The sequence below is a fragment of the Dermacentor albipictus genome, chromosome 1 (assembly GCF_038994185.2).
Source record: "Dermacentor albipictus isolate Rhodes 1998 colony chromosome 1, USDA_Dalb.pri_finalv2, whole genome shotgun sequence".
Classification (NCBI taxonomy): Eukaryota; Metazoa; Arthropoda; class Arachnida; order Ixodida; family Ixodidae; genus Dermacentor; species Dermacentor albipictus.
Genome location: NC_091821.1, coordinates 40879773 through 40900076, shown reverse-complemented (window position 1 = coordinate 40900076; position 20304 = coordinate 40879773). Strand labels below are relative to the sequence as shown.

Below are 20304 nucleotides of genomic sequence, written 5' to 3'. Positions count from 1 at the left end.
ATGTATTGTCACTAACTGGTGCACCCATGAATGCAGAGATGCATTGTAGCTTATTTTAGCGTATGTTGATAAGGCTGGCAATAACTTAGTCTGCACTTGTTGACTAATTCTGAGTCTGTTCAGCAAAAGAAAGGAAATATCTTTGGTTTCATGAATGCTGTCTTGCAGATACTTTGAATGGACGAAGCCTGCAAAGTTTGCTCCCAAGCAGGCTTACTTTGTGTACTACCAGCAGACATTGGACAGCTCCATGTCAACAAGGCAGTGGGACTGCGAGGGAATGGAGCAGCTCCTCTTCAGCGAGGGCCGTTGGCTAGGTCCTAAGCTGTTGAAAATGGCGGCCATCTTTGATGTTAATGTATGTAAAAGCTGCACAGTGCAGCCAGGCTAGATTATTGTAAAGCTTGCATGTTTCTTGGTGCAGTGCAGAGCTTCTAACCGGTCGCATCAATGCACCCTCATATTTTTGTTAGCAGTTTTGAGCTCCCCACTCTGATTCCTTTTTAGTATGTGGCTCATGTTGGATAAGTAAGACTTAGCTGCCTGAGAGGGTGTGCACTTTTCATAATCTTATGCAAATGAGCATAATGGGGAGCGAGTTTGGGGTAACTGCAATCAAGTGCGCGCAAGGGGGTGGGAGAGTGAAGCGAGTGGAATGCAGGTTAGCACATGCCTCCTTTTATAGTGTGGCCGCGGCTATGCATGTCTATTTGCTGAACGCATACGCAGCCTGTATGCCCTGGTTGAAAGGTAATCTACCGCATGTGCAAAGACTGGGCGAGCTGAGAAGGCATGGCATCGTGCGCTGTCTTCCTGCGTGTTTAATGTTGGAAGTTGCACAACCTCGTGTTTTGGCGCTGCATTGAAGCGAGAAGCAGACGAAGCATTCGCTCCCCACTGTCGGCACTTTTCACGATAGCATTGTCCAGCTGAGGGCGAACCTGCTGTAGTGGCACTACGGCTATGGAGTTCTGCTATTAGCCCGAGGGTGCGGGATTGAATCTCAGCTTTGCTGCATTTTTATTGGGGTGAAATGCAAAAGCACCCATGCACCATGCATTGGGTGCACATTAAAGAACCCCAGGTGGTCAAAGTCAATCCAGAGTCCCTCACTACGATGTGCCTTATAATCAAATCATGGTTCTAGCACGTGAAGCCCCAGGATTTTAATTTTGGTTTTTGACTGCATACAACCTTATCAGTCGCAGGGGCAAAGTGGGCACAAAAGCGTGGCTGGCTTCACTTTGTACCGCCGATGTACAAATACATCGTCGACGCGGCATGAAACTCTATCTTTCGTCGCCTGCTCTCAAATTCAACAAAATGATATTTTTTTATCATTCAGTTTTGCCTTTTCTGGTTGCCCATTATTTGAAAAATTTTGAGGCCCCTTCCATGTAAGAAAAATCTATCGGTGACTGTACTTATTTGCGTAAAAGATCGAACTTCTATATAAGAAAATTTCAATCTTAAGCGAATTGGCGATTTTAACGACTTTATTATGTCGAGGTTTAACTAGGCACAATTTTCAGCTGCATGCGAAGTGTTGCAAGTGCTGCTGCCATCAAATTTACTGTAGTTATGCGAATGTAGTGTACACATTTAGGACAAAAAGAAGTAGTTTAAGGCTGACATTAAACTGTGGTATGAAACGGGGAGGGTAGTGTAGTTACCATCGGGTGATCCGTTTATGCGTCAGCCCACCAACAGATTGTGAAATAAACTGAAGAGCGCAAGTTTGTCACTTTATTCCTTCGACATAGCTGATAAATTGATCACTCGGCTTATCAATGCTTCACATAGGTGCTTTTAGAGCCCTGCAATCCTCTGATTTTGCACAATCCTCATAGCTGGATGTGAGCAAACAATTTTAAGCAGGAAAATCACTTTAATTGCGTTAGGATCCAGTGATGAGCATTGTATGAAATCAGAGGCACAGAGTAAAGTAGACAGGAGTGCCGACTATATGGCAATGCATTTGGCAGAGCCATCTAATGTCCCAACGGTAAAAGGTATTGCATCGTACTCTCTGCCTCTGTTCACCTCCACTTCTCTTTGTGATTTTCCAAGGCACTCTTCTCCTTTTCTTCCTTCCCTAGCTGTTGGCACCACATGTGTGTGCCACACGGCGGTGAGGTCGATAAACAAATTATCGAGAGCCTTTTTAGCTATCAAATTAATAAGTTAACAGATGGTCCACTTTAGCCATAGCCGTCGCTTGAAGCAGTATTGGCACGTTTTTCCATTACGGTTGCAACCAGTAAACACGCAATCAGCTTATTCCCAAGAGTGAGAAATATTTGCGTAGCTGAAGTTACCCATCCCAGTCCTGCTGCCAGCGATGAAGGCGATAACAGCACACCATTTCAAAGGAGAAGCAGCAGCATATTCACTTTGATAGTGCTTGCAGGCACTAAATTAAACTAAGTGATCTGAGTAGAAAGCAATATAAAATACTTTGTGGATGGCTGTTGGTCTACTACTACATCCATGACCATCAGTTGAATAAAACTGCAGTTGTTTTAAGCAGAGTCATAGCATAAAGCAAAAGTGTGCTTATGTTCCTGAGATGCCCTTACTACTTTTAAAGCACTGCTTCCACCATTTGCCAAATTAAGTGGTGTAGTGTGTGGTAAACACACCTGAGAGCTTTAATTGTAGCTCGATATGTTAGCTTGGTTGCAGGACTCGTATGATGTATAGCATGCAGGCTGAGGCATGCCACGATGGAGGCTGAAGCATGCCGTAAGTTGCAGTGCATAAATACAGACAAGAGACAAGTACACGCACAACTAACCAAACCTGTACATTATCGCTCAGTGACGTGCTGCATGCCCAAAAATGTGAGACAAATATTTACAGCTTTACATGTCAATTTATTACCAAAGGGAGCTTCAGTAAAAACGCACCGTCATGCAAAATTAGTGTTTAACATATGCTATTATGACACTGGCACTTGCCATACTAAATTTTCATTAATTTACAAACAAAAGTATTCCGTGAATTTCAGTAGGTGACAAGCAGACACAGCATGCATGCACACACAGCATCATGTGAATGACAGAGGAAACATGTGCATGGTTCTACAGTGAGCGATTAGTCAACAAACAAAAAGCACACTTTGACTCGTTAGATGTCTTGCCGCCCATGGGCTGCTGAAGGCCATGCAGTGTGACTTGGCTCAAGGTGCTAGTAATAAGTTTCTGCGCCATCTGTGATTTGAGCCAAAGGCTTGGTGGGGTGCAAGTTGTAATACCTTATCAGGTGAGTAGGCACTCCTGTTCTTACTCCGTGATCAGAGGCTTGCAGTGCTCTGCCGGCATGCTCGAAGAATGCCGATAACCCAAGCGCTTGCCGAACACAAGAGCTGACCGCAAAGCTCTGAACTTGATTGTGTGTATGCAACAGTTTATTGTTGCCATTATTACGTCATGCAGTGTGTATCATAACCCGTGTGCTCCACCGTTATCTTTTTATTTTGGTGTAATAGTAACACGAGCACCTGACCAAGGTGCAGTGTGTTGTGCACAGCACACATCTAATGCCCCATGGCAATGCGGGAGTCGGTGGCAGTGGAGTGCAAGAGTAGTGATCACTGCATGGCCTCTGAGACCATAAATATGCACAGTGCGCTGTCAATCTTGGAGATCATGACCGCATGGCGGCGCAGCCAGTTTAGTAGGTTTCCACGTGGCTGAAAGCTTATGAGAGTTTCGAACTGCCGCATTATATAAGCTACTAGCAGCGTCAAGTGCTGCCACGTTTCTGTCTAATCTGTCGAGAATGGTCAGTAAATATTCATCTTGAAATAGAAGTTGTTCATGAAATAAAAGTGAGTCGTTAATCCATTTTGAGAAAACCTTTTCTTTGTTAAAACATTGTTTTAAAAGCATGAGAATTTCTCGCTTTTCTAGCTTACAAAACATCTTCTTGTGGTGAGAGTGGCTTTATTTATAAAAGTCATATCAGAAGAAGCCAACAAACACTGACACGAAGGACAACATAGGGGAAATTACTTGTGCTTTAATAAATGAAATAAAGAAACGATAAATTAATGGAAATTGAGGTGCATGAAAAAACTACTTGCCACAGGTGAGAACCGAGCCCACAACCTTCGCGAAATGCGAAGGTTGTGGGTTCAGTTCTCACCTGCGGCAAGTTGTTTTTTCATGCACTTTAATTTCCATTAATTTATCGTTTCTTTATTTTATTTATTAAAGCACAAGTAATTTCCCCTATGTTGTCCTTGGTGTCAGTGTTCGTTGGCTTCTTCTGATACGACTAATAAAAATCGGGCCCCTCGGTTAACCCCCTTGCTTCTCGTTTATTACATAACGAGGGTCTCTAATCCGGCAACATTGATGCCATCAAGTAGCATGTGTGGGTTTATTGACCAGTTGCCTATACCCAAAAAAGATCATGTTCTCGTGACGCCTGCGGCAAAAAGGACGTTCCACGTCCGCCGCCAAGGTCCGCCGCCACGTCCGCCGCCAAGGTCCGCCGCCAAGGCTAGCTAACACTCCCAGGGTTCTACTAGTACACACAAATACTCAAGAAAGTGGATGGGAAAACGGCGCCGTGGTAGCTCAATTGGTAGAGCATCGCACGCGAAATGCGAAGGTTGTGGGTTCGGTTCCCACCTGCGGCAAGTTGTTTTTTCATCCACTTTAATTTCCATTAATTTATCATTTCTTTATTTCATTTATTAAAGCACAAGTAGTTTCCCCTATGTTGTCCTTGGTGTCAGTGTTTGTTGGCTTCTTCTGATATGACTAATAAAAATTGGGCCCCTCGGTTAACCCCCTTTCTTCTCGTTTATTTGTAAAAGGTAGCTTACTAACGCAGCTTGAATATTTTTTCTTCTGAAGTGTCCATTTAAAGGCTGCTAAGAAAATTAGACAATTACCTACTCTGTAGCTGTGCCAGGGTTTCTTCAATAGTACTTGTATGTAGTGCATACTTGTTCGTAACCAGTTTAACCAAAGTGAAATTTCATTGCAGTTTGCCTTCTCTTTATGACATTTCAGAAGGGCCTGCACTCATTCAGCATCCTTACCATGGAAGCACCCTCTTACATGCGTTGGCTGCACTCCAGAGTGCCAGTAAGTAAACTTTGCATTTTGTAAGAACCAGCTATAGCTTTTATGCTGCAAAGTAATGTGTTACTCCGCAAGTTGAGCCTTGGAAGGTCCGCACCTATTGCCTCACTGGTTAGTGGCGAAAATTAGGCTTGTGCAAATGTTCAATATTATTGAATATTTGATTGAATATTAGGCTATTCGATATTTGCTTTGGCTCTAATTTGAGAATTAGTAGTTATTGAAGAATTTGAATTGAACGAATATGCATTTTTTTCCCGTTGTAAGCCATGTCTCCAATGACAACTACAGGGAAAGTACGAAAAATGCGCATATAACCCACGGCAATAACTGTGTACAGCACCCTAATCTTTGTAAAAAGTCACCATTTGGGGATGCATGAATTATCGATGTTGCATTTTCGGCCAGCAGCTCTGCACCCCACCTCCACGGTGAAACTGGTGTTCAACATAGCCCTAAAAGTGGTTTCACAGCAGCGCGGCCTGTGCTCCGTGAAACCACACCTCAAGGTAAAATTCATGTTGCTGTGGACCCACGCCTCAAGTCGAAATTCGCATATACGTACCTGCACCTGCGGCACTAAACCATAACTTTGGTGACTGACACCTGGAAAAACAGCGCTGATTAGGTCTAACAGCCATGGCAGGCAGGGCAATGGATGTGAAACTATCGTTAGAAGTTTGCCTCCCTTCAATGATTAGGCCGTAGATGATGTGCACAGGCCATTCTGAGAACCACAAAAGAGGTGAGGGTGCCTACTGAGTTTGTCTATGCATTTACATAACAGAACAGGTCAAGCTCGCGTGTAGATGAAAAGCATCAAGCTGAATTTTCGCAACACAGCATGAACTGCCGGTGTTGCTCAGTCAAGGTGACACTTCACAGTGCTGCGACCATGCACAACGGGTGAACGGGAAATGCCCCTGTGGCCTCAACTATCACAAAATTTTAGATAGACTGAAGCACAACAGTGAGCAAGAGCCTGTAAAATTTTCTCTGCTGTTGGAGTTGTAAAAAATGGTGAACCTGCATTCTTGCATGAAAGTATCTGAATAACAGCACTTCGAAAATAAGCTAATCCCAGAGATGAAGCTGTTCCCTTTTTTTTGCAAGTAAAGAGCCAACTTTTCTTCGATTTCTCAATATTTGGCTGTTATGTCAAGGTTTTATGCAACTCCCACAACTTCGAACTACTTGCTTCGAAATTTGTCACTTATTACTATTTGCTTGAACTTCGCATTGAAAAAAAAAAAATTTATATTCGCACGAGCCTACGAAAAATGCATTTCAAGTTCCTTTTTAAGGGGTCTTGAAAAACCTTTTCTTGAAATCTGATCTACACCGTGTAATGAATGTGATGGTTTTTGGCGAATATATTGTGAAGAATTTTTGTGACAAGGATCCAATAACATCCGAAACATAAAGATTGCACTTTTCTCATTACCCCTTGGTTCCTCTTAGCTGTTGTTGTACCCTGTATACTCCTCGTTTTTTTTTTCCCCTCTCTGCGTGAGCTTGTTAATTTTTCGAGGTTGCTGTCTGGCGTAGGTGCCCAGGAGTGGCAAAGGACCAGTGACAGGATGGGTGGGATGCATTAACAACCACCTTTTCCTCATTTCATACAGCATCTGGAAGGGTGGGCATATACATGTAATCTTTTGTTTGTAATTCATGCTCATGAATAATAGCTCAATGGCTGGCATCTAAGGGCTGTTGCACTGGCTGTAGCATAAAATGCAGCTGAAAAAGAGCTTTAAAGCCGCAGGAGAGAGCAAGCAAGCCGAGCAAGCTATTTTGTGAACTCGGAGGCTTCCTGCTGCATGCACTGGAATGATACCTGACTCGCCTGTTCATAGGAGCATTGGCTACAGATTGTGAATGTTGCCTTATTGTATTTGAAAAGTGTTCCAGTGCCCTTCTAAACTGATAAACTAGTATTCTAGAATAGTATGTGAACTGTTGCCAAGAGCAGACCTCTTCTGTTGCAGATCTTGGTTCATTCTGGAGAGGGGAAAACTTCAGCGCTTGCACAGCCAGTTCTACTTGTTGAAATGTCGGGACATCTTATGTGGTTCCGTTTATAGAGTGATGCAAAAATTTTTGCTGATGTATAAAAAGTTTTTTGCATTCTACTTAACTAAAAAACCAAGCAGGGTATGTCGTTTTGGTTTAGTGATTTTCGTTTACCAAGATTCTACTGCATACAGTAAAAGCTTGTTCATTCAGGTTTCACGGTACCAAAAAGAAAATGTCAAAATTAACCGAATTTTGAATTATTGAGGGTATAAATAACAAATTCTTACTGACAGCATGCATTTACTTAATGAATCAACATATTCTATTTCTATTTAGCACAAAAGCAGTCGGTAAGCTGCAATACTTGTCATCTCTTGACGGATTAGTGCTCGCAGTGGCAAAGGTGTCGCACTTCCTTTGCAGTACGGCATTGAAGTGGTTTCGTCCGAGATGTGCTTTTCAACACCGCGTGCACATCCCAATGATTTTTTCCGCCATTGAGCTGGTCGGCAACAGAGCATCCATCCATTGCGATGAAGCCGGCGGGCTTGATGTCAGCGTGCGGGCTGTGGTAAAATTGCTCTTCATCCTCAACAGCTTCCACCATGTTTGTGATGTTGTGCATGCATTGCACTGAGTCAAAATGAAACTTCTGCTTGTTGCAACCACTGCGGGCGAAGGAGCAGTTGCTGAAGGCGTAATGGATGGCAACCACAGATTTCTGAAGGCACACACCAATCGTGCGTATTGAGTCAAACCAAAACTACAGTAGAATTTCGGTCATGTGTTCCTGAGAAAAAATTTGTGAGAAGACTTACTAACTGGGAAAACATGCAATCCGAAGTCACTGAAAAATTTGGCAGTCTGAACTGTAGTTGAGATCTACATGTGAAGCGTTGTGTGAATTGACATCCATTGAGGTAGTGGGTACCGAGCAGCCTAAGACGAGTGTTATCGTTTTCCTATTGCCCAATGTTTTAGGATGGCAATGGGAAACCAAAATGAAATTGAGCTGGTGGGAAATGCCAGGAGACAATGCCGCCAGAGCGAAACATGACCTTCACTTCACGCTGCCTACAGTAGGGAATGGCAGTGCATTTTGGTTATCGCCTATTAAAGGCGTGCAGTACGCTTCCAAGTTCAAATGGCACTATGCAACATGCACGCGCTGTGGCACAGCTAGGTTTGTAGCAACCTGGAAAATTGGGAAATTCTGAGCATCTGGAATTGTCAGGGAATGCTTCATTTTAGTGAGTAAAGTCATGGAAAATGACTGACTAAACTGCCCAAGTTTCAAGTTCATGTAGGTTGGTTCCTTCCAAAGTTATTAGTCTCTTTGCAGCACTGCAAGTCAGCTTTCTTGCACAATAAATCTGTTTTCAATCACTATAATAAAGTAATTGATTCGTAAATTACGTGTAGCTCTGGCTCAGCATGAGCGCACGCCTTGCCTCTGTATGGACTTGCAAGACTGTACAACCTTCTACAATTGTACAGTTGTTTATACTAAGGGCTTGGCCATACGTGAAGCAGCTTGTGTGTTGCAGTTAAGAATATTGATAGGGGCAAGGGCAAACCTGTCGCATAGAGTGCACACCAAGGACGCACTGAAGGCTTTAGTTTGCCACAGAGCAGTGCTATTTCCTTTGTTTTAATGGCTTGATGTTGCATGCTATCTGCATCGTAGCCAATAGAAACATGCGATTATTGCCGTTTTTATTCGTATAACAAATCAAGTGGTTTGCGCTGTCACCCACATGCAACTCCCCAACGTGCAGGGATCAAAGATGGAGGAAGGAGCTGGACATAGCACAGACTTCAAGTGCAGAGCTGCTGTGACTGCTTCACTAACGCATTTTGTTATACTATTAAAACCCAGTTGTAATAATATGTCTTCATTAGCTACTATGTGGCAGCTGTGCGACATAAACCAAATCTTCTGCGATGAAGTAAGCTTTTGCTGCATCGCTGAAAAAGGCCAATTCTTTTGAACCTGTATACCTGTATACAGCATTAGCTTCTACTCCAGGTGTGCAGCACATAGCTGGAAAATGCAATAGGAAGAACTACATTGCAGTGCAGTGAAAGCCACATGTCCAGCGCTCCCTTCAGCACTTTCGTATAAGACAAAAATGTTATCCACGCACTATTTACTCTCCAAATTAGGGCATGCATTGCAGTGAAGATGTACTGCGTGATCCTATTTTGAAACTTTTTCTTGCATAAAAAAAACTTTCGCTGAGGTCTCTTAAGCAAGTTTTAATGGATCCTGCTGTCTAATGAACCATCATTCTTATTTCAAGATGGCCCAGAGCAATGTTCCAGCTGCAGCAGAAGTGCCATGTTTTCAAATTTAGTACCATTTTTTCCTTCCGATTGCATTTGTTGCATGACAAATAACTTTCATCCATTTATTAATGTTTAAGATTGTCAATATCACATAATAAAAAATGACAGTAAGAGAAGCTAAAAATTTTATAAACTTCAGACCTGTCATAGGTTGTGCTTTTGGATTTAACAGTAAATGCAGCAAAAATAGAATGATGGCGAAAATAGGGGGCTTACATCAATGTTGTACCCGTGAAATTAGGTGTAATATTTAAAACATTTTCTTGTACACCATGTCTTGCCTTGCATTGTGAAAGTGTAATGGCACTCAGGCAGAAAATTCTTTTATGCCAGGAAAATGGGAATGAACTTCATTAAGAGTAGTAAATTTGCCACAACTCTTATAAAGACAGTGGGCTCCCTTTAAACGGAACCTCAAGGGACCAGGGAAATAGCTTCAGTTTATCAGGAGTTCCGTTTACTGAGAGACAAAGGTGAATATAACTGCATGAATACAAAACCAACCAACCATAAGGATGGTGTTCCATTTAAGCGATTTCCATTTATTGAGATACAGTCGACTCCCGTTAACACGAAGTTCACGAGGACCGCAAAAAACTTCGAATTAAACGAACTTCCAATTAAGCACAAAACACAAAAAACAGCACTTTACTTGTGGCGAAATTGAGTATTTTCTCTAAGAAAAATAGTCGGTCATCTTGCTTTGCTTATTCTTGCCGAATCGCGCTGCTGAAAGCAAGTTTTGCAGGCTGTAGATGTGGCGGAACGCTTCTTCCGCGTTACCTTCAGCAGCAAAGAAGCGCTCCGCGAAAGCAAGGCCCGCAGCTACATCGGCAGCCTTAGGTTGCGGCTCGCCTTCAACGTCATCGTCGCTTTCTTGGGTCGCTTCCTGGGGCCGAATAATCTCTACAATTTCGCTATCCGTCAGCGCACCGCACGTTTCGACCGCTTTGTCTACGGCGACGTAATCTTCAAAATTGACATCCCCGAGAGCATCACCAAAATCAGTGCCGTCAAGCTCGCTTGTTGACGCTTCCTCCGCTGAAATTTCAGAGGCATCCTCCGAAGAAGCTGCCACAAAACCGCAAGCCCTGAAGCAGTTTGCGATTGTTTCTTGCTTCACACGATCCCATGCTCGCGCCAACATGTGGATGGCACTAAGCAGGCTCACCTCGTACTTTGTGGAGCTATCCATACACAAAATCATGCGCTCGAAGAGGTGCCGCCTGTACAGGACTTTAACATTCTTGATGATGCCTTGGTCCATTGGCTGCAAAACAGCCGTTGTGTTTGCAGGCAAAAATGCGAGGCGTATTGCACTCAAGGCTGGCACATTCACGTGAGCACTGCAGTGATCGACAAGGAACAACACCTTGCGGTTCGAAGCAGCAAACTTGCGGTCCAATTTACTTATCCAGCTCTTGAAGATTTCGGCCATCATCCACGCTTTTTTGTTCGCCTCATAGTCCACAGGCAGCGTCTTCACGCCTTTAAAACATCTCGGCTTCACGGCTTTCCCGATCACAAGTAACCGACATCGTTCCGTGCCAGTCATGTTTGCCGCGATCAGCACCGACACTCTCTCCTTGCTGCGTTTGCCCCCAGCACAGTCGTCGTCCTTGAATGTCAGGGTCTTCTCTGGTAGAAGCCAATAGAAGAGTGCAGTCTCATCTGCATTGAAGATGTCTTCCGCTCTGTATTCGGCGAGATATTCACGCATCTTTCCGTCCTTCCACGTGGCGCATGTTTCCTGGTTAACGGACGCCTTTTCACCACACACGCTCTTGAAAACCAGGTCATGGCGATCTTTAAGGTGCATCAGCCATCCATCTGACGAAACGAAGTCATCGATCCCCAACATTGCTGCAAGCGTTCGGGCTTTCATCGCAACGATGTCTCCGCTGACAGGAAGTTTGTTGCTCCTGGCCTCCCTAATCCAAACCAGCAGAGCCTTCTCCAACTCTGGGTAAGCGCCGGTGCGCATTCGCTTCCGAGAAGTCTTGAACTTATCGTTCTGAAATGCATCCATTATTGTGCGCTTGTTCTTGATGTAGTTTGAGAGCGTGTTCGGCTTGATCCCGTACTTCCGCGCTATGTCTTGTTTGGCGGCACCTCCCTTCTCAACTTCCTTCACACCTCGACTTTCGTTGCCAGGTTGAGCGTGCGATAAGAGCCACGGTTTGCCATGGCTATAAACTGCGCGACTAGGTACAGTCAATTCCGAATCACCCGTGGAACAACCTAGCCTACGAGCTACCCGCGCAAAGGCGCTCGACCAACACATGCCTCGACATACGCTGTGCACGCTGCAAGACTAATCTCGCACACTCTCGCCACTGCCAGTATGCAGCGCTGCATGCACCTATGGCACCCGCGTGGCCTCCTGCGGGAGCCGCTTCGCCTCCCGCCGGAGTTGATCGCGGAGGCCTCAGCAGCCGTAGCAATGAATAATCGCGCCGCTCCAAGGATGGCGTTGCGGGCGGCTGCGGTGGCGATGACACCAATGCGGAGCACGGAACTGTTGCAACACTTGAAAAATTGCACATTCTACCAAAAAATGACGGTCACCTCGAGGATCCCGGCTGAAAATTAACTTCCAATTAAACAATATTACTGGATGAGGACTTCGAATTATCGAGCGATTTCTTCTATAGGATTACATGCAAAACTGACGGGACCAGCACTTCACTTCTAATTAACCGAAAATTCCAATTAAGCGGCTTCATATTATCGGGAGTCGACTGTACCATGCATACATTGGAGGGGACTAACTTCATGTCTGGTGCATTTGGCTTGAAATGACCATTTTTCATCGATATTTAAAAATAACTAAGAATATTCCATCTGTGATCGACAAATGGGTTCTTAACTTTTAGAACTATGCTCACTGGTTGCTGACTTTTTTAAAGTCCCATTTTTGCAATTTTAATTAATATTTTTGCTTGACGAGTGGTCTTTGTTTACAGTCGTACTATTCGGATTTTATCATGACATGAGCACATGCCCCTAGAGCCCGACCCTAATAGTGGTTAAAATTTTGGAGGCCCCACAAAGCCTCACTTGATCTCGTTGGACGTCATCTGTTCGTAAGGTGTTGCAAGTGATAATCTGGCCACATAATTTTAAGCGCATTTGGCCCCAGAAGTATCAGAATTTATAATTAAGAAAGCTTGTCTTTTGTGGTCTTGGTGCCTGGCACAAGTACACAAGTTGCAAATAGGCATTTTCAATGGGAGCTGACACTTGTTTCATGCATTCTCTGTACACTAAGCATCACCAAAGCAGGTGCTACCGCTATTGGAGTGACCACTGGGGTCACCATTGAGATTAGGTGCATGTTTACTGACCAGCCAATCTGGAAGTATCCAGCGAAAGCCAAATTCATGATCAAAATTTGGAAAGTTTGGGCCCTTAGAAATGTACAGGTGCAAACCCAGAGGCTTCGGTTGTGATCCAGTTAACCAAAAAATGGAATTAACTGGAGTTGAATTAATGCAAGTCTACAGTACTTAAATTTTTTTTTGCTGCCATTGTAAGTTGAAGATTTTCTGTCAAGTTTTATTTCTTCTGGACTGGCCAATTTTTTGGACGTTATGTTGAAAAAAAAACACAAAACAAAACAAAGCAGTTGCTGTATTCTTGTTTTGTTTTGTTTTTAATCATGGAATTTTTACTGTGCAAATCATTGAAAACCTGGAAAAGTAGGAGAATATTGAAAAAGAATTTGCTAGACACCTTGGGTGAAGATACTTATCGCAATAAGGTTGGTGGCGATAGCTGTGAATGGTGATTTGCGACGTTACAAGCCGTGAGGTTTGCTTGTACTAGAAGAGGAATGCACACGTGCCGGTATTTTCATGGGGCACGGACAAGAAATTAGTGCGGGAATGCTGCCGGGGTGGGCACTTAGTGCTTTTGATGCGTGTGCTTCTCATTCTTTTGTTGTTTGCAAGGGATGTAGCAGCCAGAAAATGCGTCGTATGATTGCAATTTGGTGATGTACTGAACATTAGTGCCGACAGACTGTTTTTATATGGAATTTGTCATTCAGCAAAAAAGCATAACTGTACAGGGTCATTTTTGTGTTCTCGCTCACGAGCGTTGGCGCTGTGAAATTGTATGAAACAGGATTGTATCAATAGTGTTCTACTGTACTATTTGCTGCAGCCGCTGTGGATGAAACCGTGGTCGTTATCGATGCAATCATAGCCGGTGGCAACTATGCAGTTCTAAAGGCATGTGGACAACACAGTGTCATGTGCTGTACCAAACGCAAAAATAAACGCGATGAAGGCACAAATAGGCATGAAGCATTGCAGCATTCCTGTCATTCCTGTGGAGTTTCGACTGATAATTATGGCGATGCAGAATCTGCTGCTTCGTTTCAGTTGAACGCTAGCGCTGCTTCTGCTTATTTGCGTTCTACATTTGTGCCGCTTGCCACACTTCAAGAGTTGTCCGAATTAGCCGGTGTGAGGCCAGATTCGCCTGAATGAACAAGAGTTTGATGGCATTAAATACGTACGTCTGCCAGGACCAGAGGATGAGTCCAAATTAACGACAGTTATATTTATGAGCTTTTACTGTATGTGCAATCTGTACATGGCATGTACGACCACCAGCATAGATGAGCTTTTGGAACACAGGAAGTGTATAAAGCTAGACTTTCTCACATCCTAACTGCACTGCCAGGACTCGAGGGCTCCAGTTCGGATTTATGTGCCTAGCCTATGCTTTGCACCTTCAAACTCCTGACTGTGCACCAGGGCTTTACGTAAAGTTTTCTTTTTCCTAGCTCCCCTCGTCCTGATCACTCTTGTGGGCAGCTGTATGTCGGGGCTGCTTGAAATAACATAGAAGGAAGGAGCAGCTAGCTTTCATTAACAAGCTGTGGGCTCTTGTCTGACTTTTCTCAGGTGATCCTTGATGGCGAAGAGGCTGTTTCGTCCTGGTTGGACCCGGCCCATAACTTCAAAGAGGTGAGTTGGGAGGCAAAAACTCTGAGCAAGATGATGGTTGGGAACTTGCAAGCTGCTAAGAGCCATTTTCTCCTGCCTTCTTCCAGTCATGTGACCCCCGCATTTGGCTAGTTGCCCTCTTGTATACTACACATACTGTGAAGCGGACCGTCTCAGGGTGCTGGACTGTTTCAAACTATGTGGCAGGGTGCCTTTCCCCCCTAGGGTCTGTCAATCAAATTGGGAGGCAGCACACCCTCCTGTTCCTGAAAGTGGTGGCCACAATACAGTCAGAGGGGCTGGGGGGCACAACCCTATAGTTTTTGACTTTAGAAGTGAATGTCAGGGGTCATCTAGATTGCAGAGAGCAGGGTTGCACTTTATTTGCATAGTCCAAATTTGGTTGCCCAACAGCAAACTCTAAGCTAGGTAAAGGAGCCATGCAGTGTTGTCTAGAGAGCCTGTACTTGTGCCAAATGCACTGAATTGCCTCAAATGAATTTGTGCCACATCATGATTAAAAGTGGCAGTGTTAGTGCATCAAGGTGCTCTAAAACAAGCCTTCCAGTGTCTCATGCTGTCTAGGTGTTCTAGCTAAGACCAGCATCTATGGCATCTTTGCTATGCATAGAAAATCTCTGAGTATAGCACCGCTACGACAAAATTTGAAATGCCAGTAGCTTTTCTGAAGCATAAAACAAAACACAGAAAAGAGCTGCATGGAACAATAGAGAAGCATGCAAAGCTAACTAGGGGACTTTTTGTCAATAGCAGTGCTCCCTAAAAGCTTGAGTTGCACATAATTGTCTTACTAAACAGATGAACCAGCCTCTGGTGAATGTACAGTCAAATCGCGATATAGCGAATCACGTGGGACCTCCAAAAATTGTTCATTATTTTGAAAGGTTGTTATAGTGAAAGCCTCAACATTAACCATTCCACCAATCAAGCCATCAGTCCATAAGTTGTCACCGTTTGAGCTATCCACAAAAACGTCGCCGTGGCTCTCGGCCCATGCTGATGCAATTTTCCATAGATTCCACCGCCACACACCACTGAAGCACCGTATAACAAGAGTGACGCATGCACAGCAGACGGTGACGCTGAGAAAACTACTGACAAAATGGAAGTTCCATGCCGCCTCCGAAGCACAATGTTTTTTGCTTGTTGGTTTTTCACATTCCTTGCCGTGGACACCACAACTATCGCACTCGAGGCGGACACCTGGACCATAGTACCAAAGCGCAAGCGTGCGTAAATGACAGTGTCCGTAAAGTGCAAAGTTATAATTCTGTCACTAGTACTCATCCCCTCTTATAATACATAAAAAGATAATTGTATTGCATTATAAGATGGAAGAAAATGCTACTTGTCCAGTTCTATTCAATGTTCAGAAATATAACTCCTTGACGTCACCCTTGACGATGATACGAGCGGTCGAAAGGTTTCGTTATCGCTCGACACAGCACCGCCCGCCCTTTCATGTTTCAGCAGTTTCATTATCGCGAGTGTTGCGCTGGTTTTGCTGGACCACGAAACCCTCACTAACTGCAAGTAGCAGATTGTCTGAACAGTCCATGCCACTTGACTGAAGGCAGCTGCAGCGGTAAATCCAACGCTCTGTCTTGGTTCGGTTTCCTCCATGGCCGCGCGTTTGCGTTTTGCGTAAAAAACGTTAACACCATCTGTCGGGCGCTGTTTTACTTGCCAACGGCAGTAAACGATGGTGGCGGGGCGTATGCAACGTCGCCACTCCCTCGCTTGGGGGTTGGCGATTTAAATTGCGCTAAGACTATGCGAGTGCTTCAGATGGATGCGATTTTCTCTTAAACTAGGTCTTTTCTTGGCACTTAACAAGCGCTGCGAGATTTATGGAATGGTACTTTAACACTCCACGTTGACTTAACATTTGCCTTTAGTGTCCCTTTTCTTCTTACCTTGTCTTGTTTTTAAAGCTGCAATTAAAGTTCATAAGCCACTGGCTCTCACACTACTGCTGCACTCTATCCTATACTCTACTGCTACCGCCTCGCCACTACATACAACCGGTACTGTCGACTCCTTCACTCTGCACATGTGACATGCTGTTTCTTGGTGCACTGTTGTGCACTGTCACGCTGTATTCCGGTGAAACAATGCACGAAACTTTAGTGCCCAATTCCGGCATACAGTGTGAACAGCTTGAGCGTATGGCTGGTGGTATGTGCTGTACCATCTAATTCCTAAGAGCGTCCACAACAAACTGTTGCACATGTTCAGTTAAGGGGCTTGAGGCTTCGTGCCCTGCTTTTACGTTATTGGCAGTCGCTTAGTGTATCTTGAAAATGAAGATTGATTACTGCAAGTTTATGATCCCGTACAGTACTTGTCACTGTACACCAGTGCAAAGAAATTGCTTTTTGTTCAGAGGCATCTACTTGCATCCAGTGACTAGCATTTAATGAAGTAAAAGGATCTCAGCACTTCGTCGACACACTGGCAAATTGATGATGAGCCGAGTGATTGCCAATAACATAAGGGAAGGATGCGACGCTGCAAGGTCTTTTACTTGACCATGAACGGTCAATCAGACGGCGTGGCATATATGTAGTACAATGCAGAATAATAAATTGCTTATGCTGAAAAAACAACAGAAGTGGAAAGAACATGAAACAATGGGAGAGTGGTATGCAATGGAAGCTGTCAATATGCAGAAACTGTGGCATCAGTACTTATTAAAGGGACACTAAAAGCAAATACTAAGCTGACGTGGACTGTTTATCTACCATTCCAGAAACCTCGCAACGCTTTTTTCGCGCCAAGAAAAGGCTTAGTTTATGAGAAAATTGCATCTAAAGGGTCCGAATGTCTTTTTCGAAATTCAAATTTCCTGCCACCCAAGCGGGGGAGTGGTGATGTTGCATACGCCATCACCACTTTTTGCTGCTGTCGGTGAGTAAAACCCCACCCGACAGACGGTGCTACCGAGCCAAGACAGAGTGGTGGATTCACCGCTGCAGCTGCATGGTCAAGTGGCATAGACCGTTCGGGCTTCCCGCGACATCATATGGAAGTTGAATTCACTGCTACTTGCAGTTTGTGCGAGTTTCGCAAACCAGAAAAACCAGCGCAGCACTGCGCGATACCAAAACTAGTGAAATGTGAAAGCGTGGGCAGCATGGAGTCGAGCAAAAATGAAACCTTTCGACCACCCGCGTCGTCATCAAGGGTAATTTCAATGAGTTATTTTTTCTAAAAAAATTAAATAGAACTGGACAAGTAGCATTTCATTTCGTCTTATAATGCAATACAAGGGTGTTTTTTGCGACGTATGGCTGAGTACTAGTGACAAAATATTACTGACTAGTGCTTTTGTCATCGGGCAAGTGCTTGAATGTCCCGGGGGAGTCTATAGCAATGTCCTGCATTTGCCTCAATTTCTCTATTATTAAGGCTCTGTTTCCAATACTAATATTGACGCCTTAGAAATTCTCGCGCACTAATCTATCACTTTAGCTTGACTTCATATTTTCCTTTAGTGTCCCTTTAAAAAGTCAGTGGTGCAGATTTCTCATTCACTGTATAGGGTTGACCCTCAGCACTGGGTCAGTGTCTATGGCTTACTGCTGCTGAGCACAAGATCCCGACTGGGAATTTGCAGCTGTCGTGGTTGCATTTTACTGTAGATTATTTCCTTTGTGTATTGTGTGTGAAGCCACTGCTGCTGCCTTTTACACTGTGTAATTGTGATTTGAACTTTACAGCTCATTCGCTCAATCCAGTTTCCAAATACACTGGAGTGGCACCGGGTGCCAGACCTGGTTGGCAACACCAATAATAACGGCATGCAGTGTGTCCTGCCCTTCTACAAGCCGTGCGTATCATCTTTATGCTTTCTCTTTAGCAAGCCTTTTTTTTTTCTATGCCTGTCATTCTTCAAGCCAAACCTATTCATGTCTTAGCTTGGGAGTGCATTCTACACATGCTGTCTAGCAGATTTCCTGGGGGATACAGAAACTTGAATGTGTGCAGGGTTGCATCCATTCCTATCGTCACTGTAATTACTGCTGCTTGGATTTCAAGTTATGTGCAGGTGTTGTAATGTGTCCCAATGACAATGTTGTCTACGGGTAGCTTACCTTGCAGGTAGCTTGTGGGACCTGGTTTCTGCAAGCTTTGTTGTCCTGAATTACTAATTCCAAGTGTCCCAGTGTTTTACAGATTGTGCCGGCTGTCTGAATTTTTTCTTTAAGCGTCTCATTATTGAGTGGACACGACATTTGTGCTGTGCAGCCTTTCATACTTGCTGATGACATTTTTTACATCAGCAAAGAGCAGAGTAGTTGTAGCATCATTTTTAAACATGTATTTACTATAAAATAGGTCGAACATGAATATAGGTTGACTCCTTATATAATACTCACCAAAAAATAAATATTTACTGTTCAAACATAGGTTGAAGTATATCTTTTTAGAAAAACAAAAGACTTTGAACACGACGCGCCTGTACTTGCCGTAAGCCCAGCTATTAAATCTCGCTAGCAAATGCGACGAGCTGCATCCTCGCCAGACTGCCAGAGAAGTCATCCTCGTTGGATGCTTTACAAGTATCTTTGGCATCCCAAACGACGTCGTCCTTGTTGTCATCAAGTATGTTGGACGTACAGCATACCTTAAAGCCATTCTTGATAATCTTCATACTGGCTTTGCAGTGGATGCGATGGAGGAACTCCATTAGCTTGCTCCTTTTGGTAGCTTTGTTCACGAATATAGATCGATAGCTCATTTTGGGTAACACCCTTGAGAAAAAAAAACCTCAACCTATACAGTCGAGCCCACATATAATGGCCCCACTTAAGACGAACTTTCTCTTAAAACGAACGAGACCTGTACGACCGCCAAAATATACATTATCTTAATGGCATAAAATCGCACATATAACGAACGTCTTTGAGCCCTGCCGATCGGTTACAGCGAACGGACGGCGTAAACCCGGCGCCGCGATGCGAGATAACGACGACACTCTGACCCCTTTGTGCGTGCGGTCTGTTTTCCCAAGCCTTCTCGCCGGCTAACTACCCATTTTGTACTCCGCCACCATCTCCCTGCCGTCGCATGCTGCCCACAAGTGTCGGCGTGTGGCTTCCAAGTTTGCGCTCCCGCCTATTCTCGCAACTCCGCTCCCCTTTCCTCACTCTTTCTTGCAACTCCCTCGCTGTCTCAACGGGCGTGCTACAGCGCCAGCTAAACTTCAGAAGTTTCATTTTCTGATTGTTACTGTGAGGCAGGCATCTTCACACTAGTCTCCAGGCTTCCGCACCTTGTTCTAGTTGGGCCTAAGTTGTATTCAGGATGGCAGACGGGAATGCCGTGCCTGCAGCGATCACGAAACGAAAAGCACTGGACATGGTAAAGAAGCGAGCCATTTTGACGGAACTGTCTCAAGGTGCTAAAAACTGAGTTGGTGAAGAAGTACATGTTGAAATCAATCGTCTCGACGATTCTAAAGAGCAAGGAAAAAAATGCCGACTCTTACACCAACTCGACGAACAGAAAGCGCCTGCGGAAGGCCACCTATGCGGACGTAGAGGATGCGCTGCTGAAGTGGTTCGTCGACGCACAGGCTCGCAACATGCCAATGAGTGGACCAATGATGCTGGGCAAAGCCAAAAACTTCGTGTTCCTGCTAGATTTTCCTGACTTCTGCCGAGGCAATGGCTGGCTACATTGTTTTAAAGTGCGACATGTGATTGTTTTAAAATAAGTTGTCAGTGAAGCGGCTTCGATAAGTGACCGACGTTGCCACTTGGCTTGTAAGAAACTGAGTCATTATTGCAAGCTAAGCAGAGCAGGATGTGTATGACACAGACGAAACTGCGTTATTTTATCAGATGCTGCCAGAC

General features: G+C 44.3%; 1 protein-coding gene across 1 annotated transcript in view; it reads left to right on the top strand.

The window, feature by feature from the left end:
* LOC139054881 (abasic site processing protein HMCES-like) overlaps nt 1-20304 on the top strand; it is a 45702-nt gene that overhangs the window by 9390 nt on the left and 16008 nt on the right. Inside the window, exons 4-7 of the mRNA XM_070532563.1 lie at nt 169-358; nt 5028-5102; nt 14381-14443; nt 18166-18275. Coding sequence (XP_070388664.1) covers nt 169-358; nt 5028-5102; nt 14381-14443; nt 18166-18275 — 438 coding nt within the window. The remainder of the gene's footprint in view (nt 1-168; nt 359-5027; nt 5103-14380; nt 14444-18165; nt 18276-20304) is intronic.